The 22,837-nt window shown below is 42.5% G+C and overlaps 1 protein-coding gene across 5 annotated transcripts in view; it reads right to left on the bottom strand.

Moving 5' to 3' along the window:
- The window catches only part of LOC137380089 (ERC protein 2), a 966,513-nt gene that overhangs the window by 373,255 nt on the left and 570,421 nt on the right, over window positions 1–22,837 (bottom strand). For all 5 annotated transcript variants that reach the window (XM_068051709.1, XM_068051708.1, XM_068051713.1 and 2 more), the window contains one exon: window positions 8,539–8,699. In XM_068051709.1, the coding sequence (XP_067907810.1) occupies window positions 8,539–8,699 (161 nt within the window). The remainder of the gene's footprint in view (window positions 1–8,538; window positions 8,700–22,837) is intronic.

Below are 22,837 nucleotides of genomic sequence, written 5' to 3'. Positions count from 1 at the left end.
TTTCTCAAAAGTTCAAAAAAGTAATCAAACGGCATTTTTCAGAGCACCATTCACATGAAGTTAACACTTGCAAATTTTTTTCAAAATAGACCTTCCCACCACAATCTTCAATATTCCAATTAATTTATTTACAAACAAAAATGCATTTGCCTCGATTTTGCATTAAACATTTTTCAACACCAGACAAAGAGGCTATTGCTATTTCTAAAGCTAATTTAAGTCATTATGGGCAGCACAGTGGCTAGCACCGCAGCCTCACAGCTCCAGCGACCCGGGTTCGGTTCTGGGTACTGCCTGTGTGGAGTTTGCAAGTTCTCCCTGTGACCGCGTGGGTTTCCGCCGGGTGCTCCGGTTTCTTCCCACAGCCATAGACTTGCAGGTTGATAGATAAATTGGCCATTGTAAATTGCCCCTAGCATAGGTAGGTGGTAGGAGAATGGTGGGGATGTGGTAGGGAATATGGTATTAATGTAGGATTAGTATAAATGGGTGGTTGTTGGTCGGCACAGACTCGGTGGGCCGAAGGGCCTGTTTCAGTGCTGTATCTCTCTATTACTATTCTATTATATAATTTATTTAAAAGGCATTTTGCTTTTATACCATTTTATTATATAGTGGTTGTTACTCTGTTGCCAGCCCCCAAAATACAACAGTACTTCATCAAAATAATATACTGGCATTATATGACTATGGTCCGATGGTACACTTTGGGAATATGTTTCAAACACAATGGCCTAGACTTTGCTGTCACCGGCGAAGCCAGGGTGCTCACTGCTGACCTTGAAGAAAGCCATACTCAGAGATAGAGATAGAGATAGTGAGATACAACACTGAAACAGGCCCTTCGGCCCACCGAGTCTGTGCTGACCAACAACCACCCATTTATACTAATCCTACATTAATCCCATATTCTCTACCACATCCCCATCATTCTCCTACCACCTACCTACACTGGGGGCAATTTACAATGGCCAATTTACCTATCAACCTGCAAGTCTTTGGCTGTGGGAGGAAACCAGAGCACCCGGCGGAAACCCACGCGGTCACAGGGAGAACTTACAAACTTTGCACAGGCAGTACCCAGAACTGAACCCGGGTCGCTGGAGCTGTGAGGCTGCGGTGCTAACCACTGCGCCACTATGCCACCCCAGATCTCGTCATCCTTGTCGCAAAAACATTGTCTCTCTCGATGTGCAATTGATTGTCGCATTCTTTAATGGGGATTTCTTGTATGGAGCTGCAGTGATGTCATCAAGCTGCCCAAGCAGCCAATGATATTAAAGAATTCTCACAGACAGCAAACCAGGAAATGAAAAGCACTAAAATCAAATCACTTTTAAAAAATTTTACACAGAGCGTAATAAAGATTGGGACATCCGCATGGGATGAAGGTAGAAGTTGAAACACCATGTAAACTTGAATTTTTTAATAAAATATTTTAAATATTTAGTAATTAATCATAATGGAGACAAATGAACAATATTCCACATCTTTTTTAAGACATGATCACTTTTGAAACCTAGTTACACCTCTTTGAACAAGGTTTAACTTTTTATGGGGTTTGTGACAGTGATGCGAGAGCAAAGAGGAGGTTCTCAACAGATCAATTGATTCTGTGGATTGCTGGCTCGGGGTAGTGGGGGGAGGGTGGGGTGGAAGGGGGGCAGGTCCAGTGTGCAGCCTATTGCATTCATCTGTGCGCTAAATCCTGCTGTCGCAGTCAGATTCAGAGTGGTAATGACGCTGACAGTTCGCTGTCGAAACCGCCTACAAATTCTGGGTCAATAAGCACTGCAACAATGTCATAGCAACCGCACTTTTTAAAAAAAATTGATTTAAGTTTTTACTGCCAAATAAATGACCACTGAACTTGGATACATTCTTATTCACAGGAGTTTTACTGCTTTCTGCCCATTAGCTAGATCCTTTCACATAAGAATTACCTCACCTTGCTCCAATATATATCATCTACACTGTGAACAAAGCCTTTGTTTGGGTTTCCTCTAATCTTTACAATGTTTGCAGGCTTGTGTGAAAATAACTGGTCAAGGACAGTTGTCTTACAGGTCTGCTTAGGTGCAAACATTGTCATAGGAGACCTTCCACCAAGTAGGTGGTTTTTTAAGAATGTCTGCTACAATTCAAATAACTTCCTGTGGAAGTCACAGTTGTATCAACATCCTGCTGTTTTGTGTGTCGTGAAGTATTTAACTGTGGATATGACTTTATGTTCCCAGCATGAATTCTACAAACTAACTACTTGAGGGCAATTCCCTTTCTATCGAGAGTATTCCACTTCCAGATGGACAATCCAAAAAAAAAGTGATTACAAGTTTTTTTAAAAAATATGCGTTAATACATTTTCTTGATCAATTTATTACGCAAAGCTTTACCTTTAAATGTTCACCCACAAATAGATTATGCAACGTGACTTAGCTGGCTGTAAACAGATTTCAGTAATTACTCATATTTGAAATGTATATTTCAGCAACATAACAACATGCACAATGAAGCAGTGCATTATGTTTGGACATCACTTCCCATGTGCACAGAATAACCATTCAAAATTCTTTGTCAACTGTTGCAGTATGGAATTACTTGTCCAAAAACTTCCTTAATCCTATTATTATCCAACACAATAAAAATAATTTAAATAGCATTAGCTGTATTATTTAGCTGTTTTCTGAAGATGCTAAATTCATAAGTTGCTATTTTTCAAAATTCTTCAAAATATGTTATTTAGCATAACTGACCTCCACTGCATTAATCTTCATGGGTTTTCCCTAACTCCTAACCCCTAACAAACCAACTGCTACAATAGAGTTCGGTCTTCCTCCATTTTCAGTCTCAGAGAAAATGATGAGTCTTACAGCTAGGCAGTTAAATAGATACAAGTTCAAATCACAATCTCATGTTTAGGTTTTCTTTAGAAGGAACTTTTAATAGCTTTGGCATTATTATATGTGGAAGGAAAGAAAATCTATTTGGGGGAAGGAAGCCACCTCTGAAGTACACCACTTGGTGAGTCAAGTAAGGACGCAACATTCCACATTATCTCCTTGAAGCTCCCTGCCGGAACAGATCTACACTACAGGACGAGAGGCAAACTATCAAACCTACGTCGCCTCCAGTCCAGAACCAAGGCCACTCCAACCTCTGTCATCGACCTGCAGTATGCTGACAATGCTTGCGTATGCACACACTCAGCCGCTGAACTTCAAACCCTCGTGGATGCATTCATGGAGGCGTATGAAAGAACGGGCCTTAAGCTAAACATCCAGAAGACAAAGGTCCTCTACCAGCCTGCTCCCGCAGTGTAACACTGCCCTCCAACTATCAAGATCCAAGGTGAACCACTGGACAATGTGGATCAGTTCCCATACCTTGGGAGCCTCCTCTCAGGAAGGGCAGACATCAACGATGAAACTCAGCATCGTCTCCAGTGTGCCAGTGCAGCCTTTGGTTGTCTGAGAAAAAGAGTGTTTGACAACAAAGAGCTCAAACCTAGCACCAAGCTCATGGTCTACAGGTGCTGCAGTATTACCTGCCCTCCTGCATGCATCGGAAACATGGACACTGTACAGCAGACATCTCAAAGTCCTGGAGAGATATCACCAGCGGTGCCTCCGCAAGATCCTGCAAAATCAGTGGCAGGACAGGCGCTCCAATATCAGTGTCCTCTCTCAGGCCAACATCCCAAGTATCGGCTGTGGCTAGGCAGTTACGTTGGGCGGGCCACATCATCCACATGCCGCACATGCCTCACACAAGACTCCCAAAACAAGCTTTCTATTCCGAGCTCCATCACGGCAAGAGGCTACCAGGAGGGCAGAGGAAACGCTACAGGGATGTCCTTAAAGTCTCCCTGAAAAAATGCAACATTTTCACCGATTCGTGGGAATCTCTTGCCCGTGACCACACAAAATGAAGAAGCATCCGCGACAGTGCCAGCCAGTTCGAACAATGTCGACATGCCCAGGCAGTGACCAAGTGCAAACAACGGAAGAAACATTCGGAATTTCAAGCATCCCATTCACTCACCTCACCAAATACCACCTGCCCCACCTGTGGCAGTGTGTGCGGATCCAGAATTGAACTATTCAATCACCTAAGGACCCACAACCCTGGAGTGGAAGAAAGTCATCCTCGTTCCCGAGGGACTGCCTAAGAAGAATGTCCACCAACTTGTCAGCAGGTCAGTCCAAAACGTTAGTATCTGTGGGTTGTTGAAAACATAGCGACGTGACATTTACTGAACAGGATTTTACTGTGATCTGGGTATAAGTACCAGCTGGAACAGAAAGTTTCAAGAATTTGAGCTGTGTCAAAGTCAAACATCCCAGCAAATTTCAACTCCTACTTGGACTGAAAAGCATTGCCTATCATTCTAAATATGTTGCTGAGTAGCTGTGGATCCCAACACGATGTCCAGGCACCTAAATGGCCTAGAGATTCATGTGTGAACAAGAAAACACTATTGAAAATTTTCTTTGCATAGAAACAAATGCATACCTCATTCTGGATCAGGCCACTCATTGCTACTGTAAGCACTTCAAACTTGAGAGCAACTGGGCTACACATGGCCTTATAAATAAACTCGCTAAAAACCAGATGACATTTCTTATACCACAAAACAGCCTAATTGCAACTATTTCCTTTTACAGGCTGTGTTCATAGTTTCTCATAGTTTACAGGAAAATACAGAGATGCTTAGTACTACCCAGGGATATTTTGAGAAAGTACAACGTTGAGCTGGAACTGGGTTAATGTAACATTATCTGTTTCCTGTTCTGATATACAGAATGCTCCAAAGTGATGATACTACAGAACAAAGAGGGTGAAATATGCAACCGAACTGTTGACTGGGAAGACAACATTCTCTTAAAATGAAACCCCAGGTTCAGTACTCAGTTGGAAGGAGTGTGTATCAGAGTTCCCTGTTGCCTCTTCAAAATATATCTTTGAAGATGCATCATTTCAGTATCTGCCAGAGTGCTTCAATAATCAGGACAGGAAGATGATAATTGAGGGGAAGATAAAAGCGTGAATTTAAAAGTCTGTTAAATTAAAAAAATTACAGATTTTAATAGGACACACTTTTTAATACATTGATTTCTTTGGCACCTTTATTAGGACTAGCTTAAGATGCAGTTATGTTGTCACTTTTGCGTCAATGCAGTTTTGCCTCAATCTTTTTTTTATTCATTTATGGGATGCTGGCTAGGCCAGCATTTATTGCCCATCCCTAATTGCCCTTGAGAAGGTGGTGGTGAGCTGCCCTCTTGAACCGCTGCAGGCCATTTGGGGTAGGTTCACCCACAGTGCTATTAGGAAGGGAGTTCCAGGATTTTGACCCAGCGACAGTGAAGGAATGGCGATATAGTTCCAAGTCAGGATGGTGTGTGACTTGGAGGGGAACTTGCAGGTGGTGGTGTTCCCATGTATTTGCTGCCCTTGTCCTTCTAGTTGGTACAGGCTGCGGGTTTGGAAGGTGCTGTCTTGGAATATGCTAAAACTAGGTAGGGTCTGAAGCCAGGTATAAAAAATGCTCAGACAGTCCATTAGACTTGCTGGGCACTTTATGAATTTACTGCCCAGTCATTTTGATATTAAAGGAGTCTGGCCACCTGCACTCGCAGAAGAGTAAACATTTGCTGACTAAGGAGCCAAGTTCCACGCATGGATCTGGGACCATTAGTGCAATATGATTTTGCTATTGAAGTATTTATTTCAGGTTTTTGTACCTTTATACAAGAGCACCCTCGACACGTTTTACCTTGTTAGACACTTTTTATCTCATCAGACTTCTGCAGTCATAGAAGCCTCAGAATGTGTTAATTGCTGAAACCCATATGTGCAGATATATTTCATTGGCACTGATTCTTGTAGTTAGCTACGATTTCTTGACCACCTTACTCAGCTATTGAATAACGTTTGCTGTGACTGAATAGCTGTATACAAATTATAGGCCTCACTAATAATAAAAGGAAAAGCAATTTATTCTACAAACCTTATCAGTTACTAACAAATCAACTTTAAGAGGTTTTTGTGTTTTGAAAATCCTACTTGTTCCACACTTTGAGCATGTTCAGATTTGAAACAACAAAAGAGAATTTACAGGCCTACATGGTACATATTCTTACCTTTGACAATTGAATAATTTGAAAATTACCCAGTATGATGACTGTGACACATTATCTAATCCCAGTCTATGTAAAACTGGTTGGTTGACGACAAGTGGGAGTGACAGCATGATTAAGCTTCATACAGCAACTGACTATTCATGCAATCTTAGCAAAGGAGGACAAGTCAGTTTGACCAACACAATTGCAATGATTTCTTTCAATTTTGTTGGAGGACACCATGAATAAAATCTTTGCAATGATGGCAATAGCTGAAGGTAATTTAGCATTAGATAAATCGCATGAACAATTTTAACCCACATTTAACTTTTACAGATATGCTTCGTCATTGTACTTAATTCAGTATCGTGGTCTCTGATGATTTATAACTGCAGCAGTTTTATTCAACGCAATCAGAACAGTTGTTTAAGCACTTCAAGTTGCAACTCCAGTGTCAACTAAGAAAGCTATTTGTTACTAAGTTGAGCCAAATCCAACAGTAACCAACTCTTACACTTTGTAACAGGTGAATATAGGTTACATTGTTCTTCATGGCTGTATCGGCCACAATTCCATGAAGAACAAAATTAACAATTCCAACATCGTATTGAGCATAACAATATGAGAAAGCATTCCAACCAATGTAAAAACTCAATTAATGGAACATTCATTTATATAGCACCATTAATGTAGTAAAACATCACTGCATAGGAGTGTTAACGAAACAAAATTTGACTACAAGCCACATACGATGATATTAGGTCGGATGGTCAAAAGCTTGATCAGAGGTAGGTTTTAAGAAACGTCTTAAAGGAGGAAAGGTAGAGAAAGAAAAGGAGAACAGGTTTAGGGAGGGAATTTGAGGCAGCTAAAGGCACAGCACCAATGTGGATGTGCAAGAGGTCACAATTGGAGGAGCGCAGAGATCTCAGACGGTTATAAGGCTGGAGGAGGTTAGAGATGGGAGGACATGGCCATGGAAGGATTTGAAAAGAAGCATGAGAGTTTTACAATGGAAGCATTACCAGACTGTGAGCATAGGGGTAACGGGTGAATGGGACTTGAGAGTTAGGCACAGAGGTTTGGATAAGCTCAAATTTATGGAGGGTGGAAGATGGGAGGCCAGCCAGGAGATCATTGGAATAGTCAAGCCCAGAAATAACCAAGGCATGGATGAGGGCTTCAGCAGGAGATGGGCAGAATCCGGGACTGAAGACAATGACTTCAATCTTCTCAATATTTAGTTGGAGAAAATTTCTGTTCATCCAGTACTGGATGTCTAACAAGCAGAGTGACAAATTAGAGATAGTGAAAGGGTCAAGAGAGGTAGTGGTATGGTAGAGTTGGATGTTGTCAACAGGCATGTGGAACCTGGCAGTTTTTCTTCAGATGATGTCGCCGAGGGGCAACATGTAGATGAGAAATGGGAAGAGGTCAAAAACAGATTCCTGTGTTCACCAGAGGTAATGTGCAAGAACGGGAACAGAAACCATTGCAGGTGATTCTTTGTCACGATTTGATAGATAAGAATGGAACCAGACGAGGGCAGTCCCATCCAGCTGGATGACTGAGGAGCGATGTTGGAGAAGGATGGTGTGGTCAACCATGTCAAAGGCTGCAGACAGGTCAAGGAGGAGGAGGAGGAGAGATAGTTTATCTTTGTCACAGTCACATAGCATGTAATTTATGACTTTGATAAGGGCCATTGCAGTACTGTGGCAGGAGCGGAAACTCAATTGGAGGGACTCAAACATGAGTTGTAAGAGAGATGGCCATGGATTTGGAAGGCGGCAATATGTTCAAGGAGTCTGAATTGGAAAGGGAGGTTGGAAATGGGGTGGCAGTTAGCAAGGACAGAGGTGTCATGGACTTTTTTTGAGGAGGGGGTGATGAAGGCAGATTTTAAGTGGAGTGGGACAACCCCAGAAGAGAGAGAACTGTTAACAGTATCAGCTAACATTTAGGCCAGGAAGAGAAGTTGGGGGTCAGCAGTTGGTGGGAATAGAATCAAGGGAGCAGGAGGTGGATCCCATGGACAAGAGGAGCTCAGCGAGGACATGAGAAACTACAGCAGAGAAAGAGAAAGATGCAAGTACAGGACCAGGGTAGAGGGGAACTTTCAGGAAAGTTTAACCTAATGAGCTAGGGGGAAGAAGGGAAGTGGAGAGACAGCTGAACAGATGCTCTCAATCTTAGTGACAAAGTCGTCCATGATCTCCTCACACTTTTAGTGATACTATGAATTGTTAGTAAAATAAAACTGAACAACATTTTATTACTACTGAGAAACTATTGTGAATTTCATTTACATTCAAAATAAAGCTATTATAATTTGTAAGCACCTTTCTTTGCTTTTACACGAAATCTATAAAGAATTAATGTGATAAAGAAAAACAATTTTTCAGCAAGTACTTACTTCATCTCTAGCACTTCTTCTAGCTGTTTTCTCCGTTCTATCCGTAGATTAGCAAGGTGCGCCTCCCTCTCAGCAAGAGACTGCTGTGTTGAGCTCAGCCTGACCTTGGTGGAATCCAGTTCCTGCCTGGTCTTCTCCAATGTGACCATCAGTTCTTTTAACTGTTAAGCAGAAGCACAGTAAGGCTTTCAATGACCTCTTAAATTCACAAACCAGAAATAGTTCTGTGATCCACATCAAAAGCAAAGATGCCCTGATACTTGCTTATCTGAAAGTTTTGTTGGTATCTAATAGTGCAGCCTGCCTCAACTTGTTTGCAGGCTAAGTTATATAACTTTGCTCAATTAGCCTCATCATTTTATTTAAACTTATTATCGACATTTCAATTTTAGTCAGGAAGACAATTACAAATTCATAAAAGCACTGAGACAATGATGTAAGAATGGCAACAGGTCACTGACTACTGGCAGGTCTCCTTTGTTACTAACGTTGGGTCAGAGGATATGCTGTTTTATAAGCAAAGAATTATTTGATTTAATGAGCAATATATAGTGCTTTTAAAATGTATCTGTGTGCAGTTTGCTGTGTCCCTTTAAGGCCACAAGGTATAATTGGTGAGCCTTGTTTAGAGCAATGAGACCAGACTGGCTCTCTTGTTTATACATTTATTTTTTAGAACCAGGTGACATAGAAATTTGAATGCTTGATAACTGAAGTGTGACAGACATAAACTAGTAGAGATTGATAGACCTTACTCAAAACGTCCCAAATCAGAATTCGCTAATTGGATCATAAATAGATAGCATTTTGCTCCAATTCAATGGATAAGTCAACTAATGAATAAAGAGCATCATAACGGTTCCAGACCTGTGCTGATGGGGGAGGGAGAAACGAGCCTTTGTACAATAACCATATTTATGTTGCATAATACTAATACTTCCATTGCAGAAGTATAATAGTCTCTTATTGTCTTGAATTAAATGCAAAGTAGCCTAGATTTTCCGATCAGCATTAAAGCTGATGGTGACCCATTTAAAATACATGAGTTCCCATAACATTAAAATAATGTTGATTGGAAAATATAAACTGGCATATCAAGATAGATAAAGAATGCTTATGTAAACATGCACCATGTCTACATAATAATGGCATGCAATATATGCTCCTGCGAAAGGGAAACAACTTCGCATCACTATGTGTTATATAGGGTTTTTTTTAAAAGCACCATTCGCTTCATTTCTAATATGTTTTCATCTCGAGCATGCACATCCCATTTCTTATTCTTGGGAATTTCAACCACTTAACCCAACACAAGGAAGCAGTAAATATAGACTAGCTGCACATTTTGAAGGGAATTAAATTCATGCAAATTAAGTGATTTAATGTAGAGTAATTTATCCTCCAAATTATAAAAATAGCTGATAAAGCATTGAGCAAGTAGTTTTTACTTTCTTAAATAGCTGCCTGTCTGTGTGGTTGGCTGGCCCATCAGTATCAAGGAAAGTAGGAGCCTGGGTACTATTGGATTTTAATCTACCTTTTATATCATGTTGGCTTAACTATCAAGGGGTTAGGAGAAAAATGTCCCGGATGTCTGGAAAATCTGTGCTTTGATTATAACAGGGGTCTGATTATCAAGGAGCCCCTGATTATTAAGGATGGACCATCTCAGATAGGATACCCAAAGATTAATAATTTGATTGTGCCGTTATTCAGGTACGGGGACCTGTCGCCTCATTTACATGATTGTGGCATGCAGCCAAGCATGACTCCCGCACTAATGGCTGGCTGGCTGCATGCACAACGTAGGGAAGCCTAACAGTGTGCGAGGCTAGCATGTGTTTTTAGCTAGTCTCCAGTTCTTAAATGTAGTTTGTCCCTCTTAAGGGAAGCTGCACTGGAGAAGTGAAGGCTGCAAACAGACAATGTTGAAGACTGAAGGTGAAGAAAAATGGAGCCCAAATAAAAGGTTCCAAAATTCAGGGATGCCACGCTGGAGATACTAGTCTCAGAGATACACTCAAGGTGATAAGCGATGTTTCCACAGGGGGCAGGAGGCCCTCATGTCAGACACTTTGATGGGAGTGGGAGCAGGTTGCAAGGGAGGTAAACGCCTAGAGTCTGGCCCCAAGGGCTTGACAGCAGTGCTGGAAAAATATAATGACCTTACACATATGGTCAAGATCAGTGAATGCGTCATCACACACACTTTGTGCCAGCCTCACATCAACCTCTTGATGCCAGCCTCACATCCACCTCTTGATGCCTACATACCCCAGCTATGGCAGGCAGATCACTTAAACAAAGTGCCACACAATCACTGCCACTCTGCCCTCTTTCTTGCAGGACAAGGTGGCCCATAACTGCAGGGAGAGGCAGAGAAGCTGGGGGAGTGCGGCCCATCATGACTCGATCTACTCAGCCTAATGGGGCCAACTGCAACAGAGCCCGTGGCATCCAGTGTCCTGGGACCATTAAGGATGACGGTAAGTTACTGCCTTATGCCCCTTCTCTACTCTCTCCTCACTCTCACCCTCAGATCTGGCATGAAGTGAAAGGTGCCGATGGTATGACAATGAACTTTCTGCTTTTCTCTCCACCCACCTCCCTCACCCCAACCATCCCCTTCTGCTTTTGAGCTTTCAGATACCCAAGAACTGCTGCCTGGCCAACCACAGCAAACCCAGGAGGAGGAGACAGAGAGCAACCCCATAACCAGTGATGAGGAAGTACCAGCACATGACCTGGCACTCGCAGCCACCAGCTCAGATACTGGCACTGTGCGAACTCTAGAGGCGAGTACAGAGTTAGGATCTGCATGTGGTAAGTCATGGGGTACAAGTGGGCTTCAGCCAGGACATGGAGAAAGGCTAGTTCATGTACCAGCTCACTGGAGGACAAGGTCTTGTGCAGAGGGAGTTGCCTTTATCCTCAAGCATCCAGCCTCTGTTTCCTCTAGGAGGAACTGAAGAAGATTCGTAGGGCTGTTTGATGCAGGATGAATGCATCGTGGCTGCTGCCAAGATTATGGGTATTATCCAAAATTATGATTTTGACAGGGTCACACATCAATTACATATTTATGGAATGGAAGCCCTTCCAGTTCCTAAACCTCGCCCCGTCAATATGCGGGGCTCGCAGAGCCATGTGTGCACAATCGATGGCATCCTGCACTATCAGGAACCCAGCTAACCTGGCAAAGTCACATGCCCTCTCATCCTGATTGTCTTTTTGTTGAGCTGGGTCAATGAATTGCCCGTGAGTTGCCTCTGTGACCTCCCGGATGCTGAACGACATACTGGGAAAGGTTGCCGATGTCTCCCACTCCTGCTTGGAAAAACCAGAGGTGTAAAAAAATTCAAGGCAACTGTAACCTTGAAGACCACCAGCAGGACCCATCCTCACCCTGCTGTGAGGCTCCAGTTTGGGTTGACGGAGATGGCACAGTTCAGTCACCACCTCCTTGTTGAATCCTACCTGTGTAAGAGCTCATGGTATTGGGGGTAATGTGTTGGCATGGACTGAGGGCTGGCTAACACACAGAAGGCAGAGAGTCGGGATCAATGGGTCTTTTTCAGGTTGGAAAGCCGTAACTAGTGGGGTGCCACAAGGATCGGTCCTAGGGCCTCAACTATTTACTATCTATATTAATGACTGAAGGGACAGAGTGTAGTGTATCCAAATTTGCTGACGTTACAAAAATAGATGGGAAGGCATCTTGTGACAAGGACACAAAGAATCTGCAAAGGGTTATAGATAGGTTAAGTGAGTGGGCAAAAACTTGGCAGACGGAGTTCAATGTGGGAAAGTGTGAGGTCATCCACTTTGGTAGGAAGAATAAAAAGGCAGATTATTATTTAGATAGAGAAAGACTACAAAATACTGCAGTACAGAGAGATCTGGATGTTCCTGTACATGAAACACAAAAAGTTAGCATGCAGATGCAGCAAGTAATTAGGAAGGCAAATGGAATTTTGGCCTTTATTGCTCGGGGATTAGAGTTTAAAAGTAGGGAAGTCTTGTTACAACTGTACAGGGTGTTGGTGAGGCCACACCTCGAGTACTGCATACAGTTTTGGTCCCCGTATTTAAGGAAGGATTCAGATAAGGTTCACTAGGCTGATTCCTGGGATGAAGGGGTTGTCTTATCAAGGATGACTAAACAGGTTAGGCCTCACTTCATTGGAGTTTAGAAGAATGAGAGGTGATCTTATTGAAACATCTAAGATTTTAAGGGGGCTTGACTGGGTAGATGTTGAGAATATGTTTCCACTGGTGGGGGAATCTCGAACTAGGGGACATAGTTACAGAATAAGGGGGCAAACATTTAAAACTGAGATGCGAAGGAATTTCTTCTCTCAGAGGGTGGTGAATCTCTGGAATTCTCTACCTCAAAGAGCTGTGGAGGCTAGGTCACTAAATGTATTTAAGGAGGAGGTAGATAGATTTTTGAAATCTTGGGGAGTCGAGGGTTATGCGGAGCAGGCCCGAATGAGGAGTTGAGGTCTGGGACAGATCAGCCATGATCTTATTGAATGGTGGGGCAGGCTTGAGGGGCTGAATGACCTACTCCTGCTCCTATTTCTTATGTTCTTATATGTCAAGACAATGCTGTTGGTTGTGGTGTAGATACAAGGGCTCCCAAGAAACGCTTGGTGTGTAGGGTCTTCTGTGAAGAGCCCTTCTCTTCGTCACAGAGCTTCCCCTCTCTGCATCCTCTGCTCCATTTCCTATTCATGTTGCAGCCTAAGAGGTACTGCCACTACAAACTTACTACCTGGGCCAGTTATTCCTTTGTCCCCCATGACTGTAAACACCAGCCCTCAAAAACCTGAAACTTGTTGACTGTCCTTCTAAATAGTGCTGGAGCAGGGCTCAGCTTGCAGCTGAATGCTTGATCTTTGTTAAGTGGCATGCAAATTGGTCAAATGGGCCTGTGCGGTCTAAATTTGGAAAACAGGTGTCATATTAGCCAGAATGGCTGTGTGACATCATGATGTCACTAGTTCCATTGCTTCCAGTGCTCACAGTGGACATCCACACAAACGCCCTTCTCAAGCTGAAGCACCACGTGGGCTGTGTCGGAACCGGCTGGCAATGCAGCGTACAACTTCGGGAGGTGTTTGGCTTTAGTATGCCACCCTCTGATCCAAGTTTCACATCCCTAAATTCTGGAAAAGTGGCTTGTTTTTACTTTTTTCTTCAGTTAGAAAACGGAAAGATTTTTGTCTTAAAAACAGATGAAGTTCTAATTATTAAAAGCAAAGAAACAAGGTATAACCAATGGATAGAAAACAGTTAACTTACAGCTTCCTATATTGCACCAGAGCGTTTAAAATTCTTTACTGGATTCAAATCAACTCATGCTAGCATAATTTAGCTCCAGGACGTGGGAACCCAGATCACATGTTTTAGCACAATTATAAAAAAAAACTGGCCTGGATTCTGTGGTAGCGATGATGGTGAAATTGTCAAAGTTTGCTGTCATTAGTCCCCTGAAACTGACAGCAGCTTTGGGAGTCCACACATGCACAGTTAAACGTAGAAATCCAGAAGTTGCTGTCAGTGAGTCTACGTTTCTTCAGCAGGTGCGCCGCTGAAGTCCCCCCAGACTCTAATCAATTAGAAATCACTGAACTTCCACACTTATGTTCCCAATCCCATTGTAAAAGCATGGAAAAAATTACACCTTATTGAATGAGGTGTAACTGAGATTGTAGTGGTGTGCTAAGTTCATAATTACTGTTAAGCAGCCTCACTGGCCTTGAAAGAGTAATGTTATACTTGTTGAATGTCTCCATTATAAGAAATTCCACTCGTGTATGTCCCATTTATATTGCTATCTGTAAAACTTAAAAATTTAAATTGAAGGGAATCAGTGGTTTTTACTTCCTTGGATGCCTCATGTGAGAACACTTCAATCTGACTGGCCACTTACCCTGCTTGATGACATCACTGTTGCTGGACACCTGGAGATCCCCTTGACTTGGCTCCAGATTCAAATTGAGGTCAGGAAAGGGGACGACTGCTCCACAGAGATTGCTAGATCTTTGTGGCCAACTTCCTTTGAGGTTAGGAGCAAGTGCTGTTGCTTCACCACTGACTACAAAATCCAGTCCATTGGGTTAAGACTAAAGTGCACGAATTTCCTCCTTCTGGGTAAAAGTACTGCTCAGTATAGTGCCATTCCACAAAGATTATAAGGTACTGATTTTCATTTTGTCTGCAGAGTTTATTGGTCTCAGTGTGGATATCAGTTGGGAGACTAAAATTAACTTTAGTGTACTGGGATAAAAAAAAAGGACAAAAAATTTTGATTTTCCACTGTTGGTTGCTATGAATTGACCATGCTGGAAGGTGCATTGGGTTCAGCTATAATAGTGCACATGGTCAAATAGCATGCCAACACTCACTGACTGTGTTCACAAAAAGCAGTTGCCTGGGCAAGACAACTGATCAAGAATTTGCTATTTTCCCCCAATTTTACCTCTCCTCTTTTCTTTGGATTAGAAATTCAGATAATATCCCACTTCAGTTTCTAGTCCTAATTCAACATTTCAGCTGAATGGCTGGAGGGATTTCTAAATATCAGATGGTACTAGGTCATTTTTTCCACATAATAAGAAGTCTTCTTAATAGTACACTTGAGTGCCAAAAAACCTCAACACACATGTGGTTGGCAGTTAACAGCCTCAGATGCTGTGCTACCCAGCTTCTTTTAACAAGTCAATTCATTTAAATAACCTTCGTACGATACATTTAGGTTCTAACATTATCAAACTCTTTGGTTGAAGATTTTAAGTAGAGGACAACTAAAATTCAGCAGCCATTTTTGTCCTGAATTTCAACAGTTACATTTTAGGCAGTTAACTTGCAGGACTTCACACCTTCAAGACGACAAACACTTGGGCCGGAATTTACGCCCTGCCACCTCCAAAACAAGCGGGCTGGTGGGTGGGGTTGGGGGGGGGGGGAAGGGGGGAGCCGTTCCCGACCCCCTCCCGCCTCCACTGCAATTTTAATCAGGGCAGCAGCAGTGAGAAATCGGCCAGTGGTGCTGCTGGGACTAAGAGCTACCGGCCCGCTGATTGGTTGGCAGCCCCATTAGGTAGGTCTTCCTGCCCAAGACCAATTAAAGACCTGGGGAGCAAAAAATCCCAGTCTGGCTCCCCAGGCCCAGTGGAGGCAGGCTCGCCACCGACATTTCGGCTGGTGGACAGGGACTCCCGCCCAAGGAAAAATTCTGGCTTTGGAGTCATAGAGCGCCTTTAACATAGCAAATGCCCCAAAATGCTTTACAAAGGAAAAAACGAATGCGAGAAGAATTAGAGAGGTGGCTGGTTTTGAAGCAAGCTTTTGAAAGTGGGTAGAAAGCAGAATGGTGAAGGAGTTTAGGGACAGTGTTCCAGAGTGAAGGGGTCAAGAAGGCTGAAAGCTCTGCCACCAGGTGGAGCCGGGGAAGGGAATGCACTTTGTGCCATCTGAACTCAGAGCAAAAGTGTAAAATCAGCCACAGCTTACAAATTTATTCTTTCTGCAAAAGAAACTCATTGGGCAAAGAGCTAGGGGAGTGGTCGGGTGGAAGAAACAGGGAACGGAGAGGTAAATGATGTAATTGAATAAAAATAAAATCAAGCTCTGTTGTTTTCCAGTAGGTTGAAACCAAATGCAGCATATTCTTTCGTTATATTCCCACAAAAGAGAGAGACAAACCAAGCCTCATTCGCTCATTAACTCCTTTGTCTGTTTTATCATTCATATACTAAATAAGATGAGTGATGATCGTCTGGGGAATGACAAACTTTTCCTACTTAGGATTGAACGCCAACTAAAGCACACCCAAGTCATATAAAGGACAGCAAAAATAGCCTCAAATACTTAAAATAAGGATCTCAGAAAATGACTGCCTGTTGGTACTTCCATTCTTATCTCTGTTCTGGAATCAGATTCTAGAAATAGTGAGGAATTTGAGCAGTTTTGTGTTGTAGTGACCATTCTATGGGGAACTACATTCAGTCAACTGAAACTTACTGTGCTATAATACTAAGATATATATTTTAAATAATTAAAGTATATAATCCTATAAATAACAAACAAAATGTATGCATATTTTTAAGCAGAGTATCAATGCAAATCTCAGGTCCTGAGCTGTACTTTCAAAGTTCTTCCATTCCATTGCACTTTTATTCCAGAAATTTATGAGCTTTTATTGCAATTTAGCTGGCTATTAATTCCCATTTGCACTACATTTTTAACCCTGTCAGTAAAAAGAGATTATCTGAAGCTGTTCTGTGATGCATATTTATTTATGTAACACTGTGACTGGAATTATCAACCAACCCCCATTAGAAAGAATTTCCTTGAAAAACTCAAGAATAACAAATTCCTCTGATCTTGTACTGACATAGCCTTTACATTAAGTGCAAATTTTTAATATCTCTCATGAACAATTAAGTAGACAAATGACAATTTTCATAAGAAAGCTTAGGTCCATCCTTCCCCTTAGCTTGTCTTTAGTAGCAATCAGATTTTTATTTTAGTTTTACCAAAAATTCATGTTTGCAAGTCAAGCTATCTGGTTTGCAAAAACAGGGAAAAAAGAAATAGGCAAAGCTATTTTTTTCTGCATACAAGGACTAAACAGACAATATTAACATTATGTGAAATCATTTAGTTTAACATCCTTCTTTAAAACAAAGGGAATTGGCAGGACGTGAGTGGCAGAGTGAGGAGCTGGATTTTACACCATACAATTATACGGTACTGTCAATCTGATCACTCTGCATAATGTCAGCAACACTAAGTGCAGACCTGAACTAAGGAGTGCACCACTGCTGAGCTATAGAAAATGCTTCAAACAATATGGCACGGTTTTCATCTTTCTTATAAGATGACCATAGTAAATCAGGGTGAATTAAGGAAAAATTATGAAAAATAACAGACTGATAGAAGATGATGGCTTTGCTTGCATGGCAACAGTGCAGCTGCAAGCTATAAACTACATTAAAAGCAGTGAATTTTGATGCCTCCAGAGCTGTCATTTAAAAAAAATGAAAGCCACCTGGATCCTTCTGCACATAAAGACATACTGCAATAGGAAATATTCTTTGGTTACGATTGTGTCATGCTGCCAGAATGCATGGAACAGCTGCACAACTGAGTTCCTGCCTGAGGTAGAATGATGCATCGACACCTGTGTGTAAGATTACTGGATGCTGGTAGGTACGGAACCCATCCCACCACCACCCATCCCCCACCCCTCAGCACGGCATGGATGTAAAACTTAAAATAGTAAAGTAAACCTTACAGCAATTTAAAATTTCTAATTCAATGCATCCAATTCTCAAGTATATAATGTAATTAAGAGATTTTTTTTTCTATTTCCTTTGTAAAAATTCTAGCATTTAGATTTTGTTTGCAATTAATCATTTATTTCTTCCCAAAGCACTAAATCAATCATGGACTAGATTTCCCACTTTTAAAAAAGGGGTAAAACTCTTGCTTATCATTGTAACTTGAGCTTCTAACAAAATCAGTGAAAGGTACATTTTTGAAACATGTGATTCCTGAGAATACAATTTCATTAGCAGTAAAGAAAAATTACTAATCATGATAGTGATCCTGTAATGCTTTTCAAGCAGCTAGGCAGTCGCTTAACTGCTATAAATGGCAAGAAACTCATTAATCCAACTACAATATTTGTAGACACCTGCTCAACAAAAATGGTAAAAGTCCAATTTAGCAGCTGTCAATGCAAGCACTGGTAATCTCGGTCATGGAAAATTGAGAAAACCCTGACTTAGCATCACCTCCTGTACATACTAGTAACCTCGAACGCACCATCATAATCAAATTTCAGCGGCAGAGGACAGTGCTGAAATATGTCAATGAATTAACAAGTATGGAAATTAGTTAGTGTAAAAGAACTCCATATCAGCTACACAGAAAACCTGGCAGAATGTACAGAAGAAGTTACATGTCGTAAAGAAGAGTATCAAAAGTAAGTCAAGAACACTACTGTACAAATCTTTAGAATAGTGAAAGCTTCATTTTCAGGTAAACAAACTATTTAACTTGGACAAAAGCAGTGACTAGAACAAAGAATTTGCACTTAGAAAGAGCCTTTCATGTCCTCAGATGTCCTAAATAATTTAACAGCTAATTCATTCATATATGAGTTCAACATCAATATTAAAAAGGGAGGCAAAAGTAAAAAATCAAGGTACTTGACTGAAAAATTGAAGAAGGAAAGCTAATGGATGTTGCACCGGCAGGAACCTGGTTAAAGGAGTGCAACGAAAGTAATGGTTCATGGATGTTTTCCCAAACTGAAGGGAATGAAACAGTTGTGTTCCCTGGTTCAATATTGGGACCATTGTTCACCTCAACATACATGAAAATAAACAATCTGAACTTGGGTATAGAAGGCACGATATCAAAACATACAGAGGACACAAACATAGCAAGTATAATTAACTGTGAAGAAGATTGTAAGCAACTTCAGGAAGACAAACAGGTTAGTAGATTGGACAGACATCAAACAAAAATGCAGAGAAATTCCAGTTGACAGATTTCAGAAGAATAAGAGAACTATACATTAATTGGTAAAACCTGAACAATAGAGAAGCAGAGGGCCTTTGGTGTTCAGAGAAACATTTAAAAGTGGAAGGACAAGTTTAAAAAGCTGTTAAAAATATATCTTCTTCTTTGGCTTCCTTGTCTCAAGAGACAATGGGTAAGCGCCTGGAGGTGGTCAGTGGTTTGTAAAGCAGCGCCTGGAGTGGCTATAAAGGCCAATTCTAGAGTGACAGACTCTTCCACAGATGCTGCAGATAAAATTGGTTGTCGGGGCTGTTACACAGTTGGCTCTCTCCTTGCGCTTCTGTCTTTTTTCCTGCCAACTGCTAAGTCTCTTCGACACGCCACACTTTAGCCCCGCCTTTATGGCTGCCCGCCAGCTCTGGCAATCGCTGGCAACTGACTCCCACGACTTGTGATCAATGTCACAGGACTTCATGTCGCGTTTGCAGACGGCTTTAAAGCGGAGACATGGACGGCCGGTGGGTCTGATACCAGTGACGAGCTCGCTGTACAATATGTCCTTGTGGATCCTGCCATCTTCCATGTGGCTCACATGGCCAAGCCATCTCAAGCGCCGCTGGCTCAGTAGGGTGTATATGCTGGGGATGTTGGCCACCTCGAGAACTTCTGTGTTGGAGATACGGTCCTGCCACCTGATGCCAAGGATTCTCCGGAGGCAGCGAAGATGGAATGAATTGAGACGTCGCTCTTGGCTGACATACGTTGTCCAGGCCAAGGTACTGAGGACACAGGCTTGATACACTCGGACTTTTGTGTTCCGTGTCAGTGTGCCATTTTACCACACTCTCTTGGCCAGTCTGGACATAGCCATGGAAGCCTTTCCCATGCGCTTGTTGTTTTAATTCTGCATCGAGAGACAGGTTACTGGTGATAGTTGAGCCTAGGTAGGTGAACTCTTGAACCACTTCCAGAGCGTGGTCGCCGATATTGATGGATGGAGCATTTCTGACGTCCTGTCCCATGATGTTCATTTTCTTGAGGCTGATGGTTAGGCCAAATTCATTGCAAACAGCCGCAATCCTGTCGATGAGTCTCTGCAGACACTCTTCAGTGTGAGATGTTAATGCAGCATTGTCAGCAAAGAGGAGTTCCCTGATGAGGACTTTCCGTACTTTGCTCTTCGCTCTAAGACGGGCAAGGTTGAACAACCTGCCACCTGATCTTGTGTGGAGGAAAATTCCTTCTTCCGAGGACTTGAACGCATGTGAAAGCAGTAGGGAGAAGAAAATCCCAAACAGTGTAGGTGCGAGAACACAGCCCTGTTTCACGCCACTCAGGATAGGAAAGGGGTCTGATGAGGCGCCGCTATGCTGAATTGTGTCTTTCATATTGTCATGGAATGAGGTCATGATACTTAGTAGCTTTGGTGGACATCCGATCTTTGCTAGTAGTCTGAAGAGACCACGTCTGCTGATGAGGTCAAAGGCTTTGGCGAGATCAATGAAAGCAACGTAGAGGGGCATCTGTTGTTCGTGGCATTTCTCCTGTAGCTGGCGAAGGGAGAACAACATGTCAATGGTGGATCTCTCTGCTCGAAAGCCACACTGTGCCTTGGGGTAGACACGCTCAGCCAGCTTCTGGAGCCTGTTTAAAGCGACTCGAGCGAAGACTTTTCCCAATATGCTGAGCAGGGAGATTCCACGGTAGTTGTTGCAGTCACCCTTGTTCTTATAGAGGGTGATGATATTGGCATCGCGCATGTCCTGTGGTACTGCTCCCTCATCCCAGCACAGGCAAAGCAGTTGGTAGAGTGCTGAAAGTATAGCAGGCTTGGCACTCTTGATTATTTCAGGGGTAATGCCGTCCTTCCCAGGGGCTTTTCCGCTGGCTAGAGGATCAATGGCATTACTGATTTCCAATTTTGTTGGCTGTACGTCCAGCTCATCCATGACTGGCAGAGACTGGGCTGCATTGAGGGTGGTCTCAGTGACAACATTCTCCCTGGAGTACAGTTCTAGGTAGTGCTCCACCCAGTGGTCCATTTGCTTGTGTTGGTCAATGATTGTGTCCCCTGATTTAGATTTGAGGGGGGCGATCTTCTTGATGGTTGGCCCAAAAGCTCTTAATGCCATCATACATTTCTCTGATGTTTCCGGTGTCTAAGGCCAGCTGACTATGACTGCATAGGTGTGGCTAGTAGTCATTTGCGCAGCGCCCGGCTGTTCTTTGCACAGCGCTTCTGGCTGCTTTAAGTGCTACAGATGTTAACTCGCTGGGGGCTTTCTTGTAGTTCAGCAGTGCAATGCGCTTCGCGGCTATGACAGGTTCCAGCTCTTCAAAGTAAGATTGAAACCAGTCTGTATTCTGCTTCACATGTTTGCCATCGGTGGTCAAAGCTGAGTCATAGATGGTGTCTCTGATGTGGGCCCACTTGGTCTTGCATCCCCTGTAGGAGTGTTTTGAAGGGCTTTTTCAAGTGAATTTAGAAACTTATCTAACAGCTGTAGATAAGAAATTCTGCTCGTGTTGATGCGCGGGCGGCCCTTCTGCTTAGAGTGATACAGCTTCTCTGGTTTGAGTCTAACCTTGCTGCACACCAGGGAGTGGTCAGTGTCGCAGTCCGCACTGTGGAAGCTGCGTGTGATTTGAATGCTGTTTAAAGAGGCTTGCCTTGTGATGATGAATTCCAGCTGGTGCCAATGACGTGATCTTGGGTGCCTCCAAGAAACCTGGTGACAGGGTTTAGTAGGAAAGAACGAGTTGGTGATGCAGAGGTTGTGATAGGTACACAACTCCAGCAATCTCTGTCCATTCTCATTCATCCTTCCAATGCCATAGCGTCCAAGGCAGGAGGGCCATGAGTCATGGTTGGCCCCAACCCTGGCATTAAAGTCCCCCAGCAGGAACAGATGTTCGGTATTGGGGATGCTACTAATGATCTTACGGAGTTCCTCGCAGAACTGGAACAAAATAAAGATATATAGGAATCCTAAATTTTGCAAATAGTGGTATGGAGTGTAAAAGCAAAGAATTAATGCTAAATCTTTACACATCATTGGTTTGGCCACAGTTTGAGTGTTGCATCGAGTTTTGGGCGGTTTACTTTAAGATATATGTCAAGGCCATGGAAAGGACATAGAAGAGATTTATAGTGATGATATCATGGGTTGAGAGGCTTCAGTTATGAGGAGAGACCAGACAAACTAGGGCTCTTTTCACTGGAAGGTTAAAAAGTGATCAGATAGAGATGTTCAAAATGATGAGGTTTTGACATGGTAAATCCGGAAAAACAATTTTCACTGGTCATGGAGTCAGTAATGAGAAGACAAATATTTAAGATCATCGCTAAAATAACGAAGAGAAACATTGAGTTTTTTTGTTTAATTGTGCAAGAGTTGTTGGGACATGGAATGTCTTAGCAGAAATGCTAGTGGAAATTGAATCTAAAACAGCTTTCAAAATGGAGATTGTTAATTTTTTTTTTTAAAAAAGAGGTTACGGGATATGCAAGGAAATGGGACTGAGTGTACAGCTTTTAGGGAGCCTGTGGAGGTGTGATGGACCAAATGCCTCTTTGCACTGATCTGAGGTCAACTGGCATCAATTGGCATTGATATTTCTTGAAAAGGAAGATTGAGGGTTGTTGCGACATGAATAGCACTGTTTAATTCTTCACAACCAACCCCCGCCACCGCCCCCCCACCCTCGCAACCCCCCTCAGGTCAGGTAGGAAAAGGATCCAAAAACCTCAAATACC

Source organism: Heterodontus francisci, chromosome 19, assembly GCF_036365525.1.
Source record: "Heterodontus francisci isolate sHetFra1 chromosome 19, sHetFra1.hap1, whole genome shotgun sequence".
Taxonomy (NCBI): Eukaryota; Metazoa; Chordata; class Chondrichthyes; order Heterodontiformes; family Heterodontidae; genus Heterodontus; species Heterodontus francisci.
The sequence above is the reverse complement of the archived record's forward strand: the minus strand, read 5'-3'. Positions and strand labels throughout refer to the sequence as shown.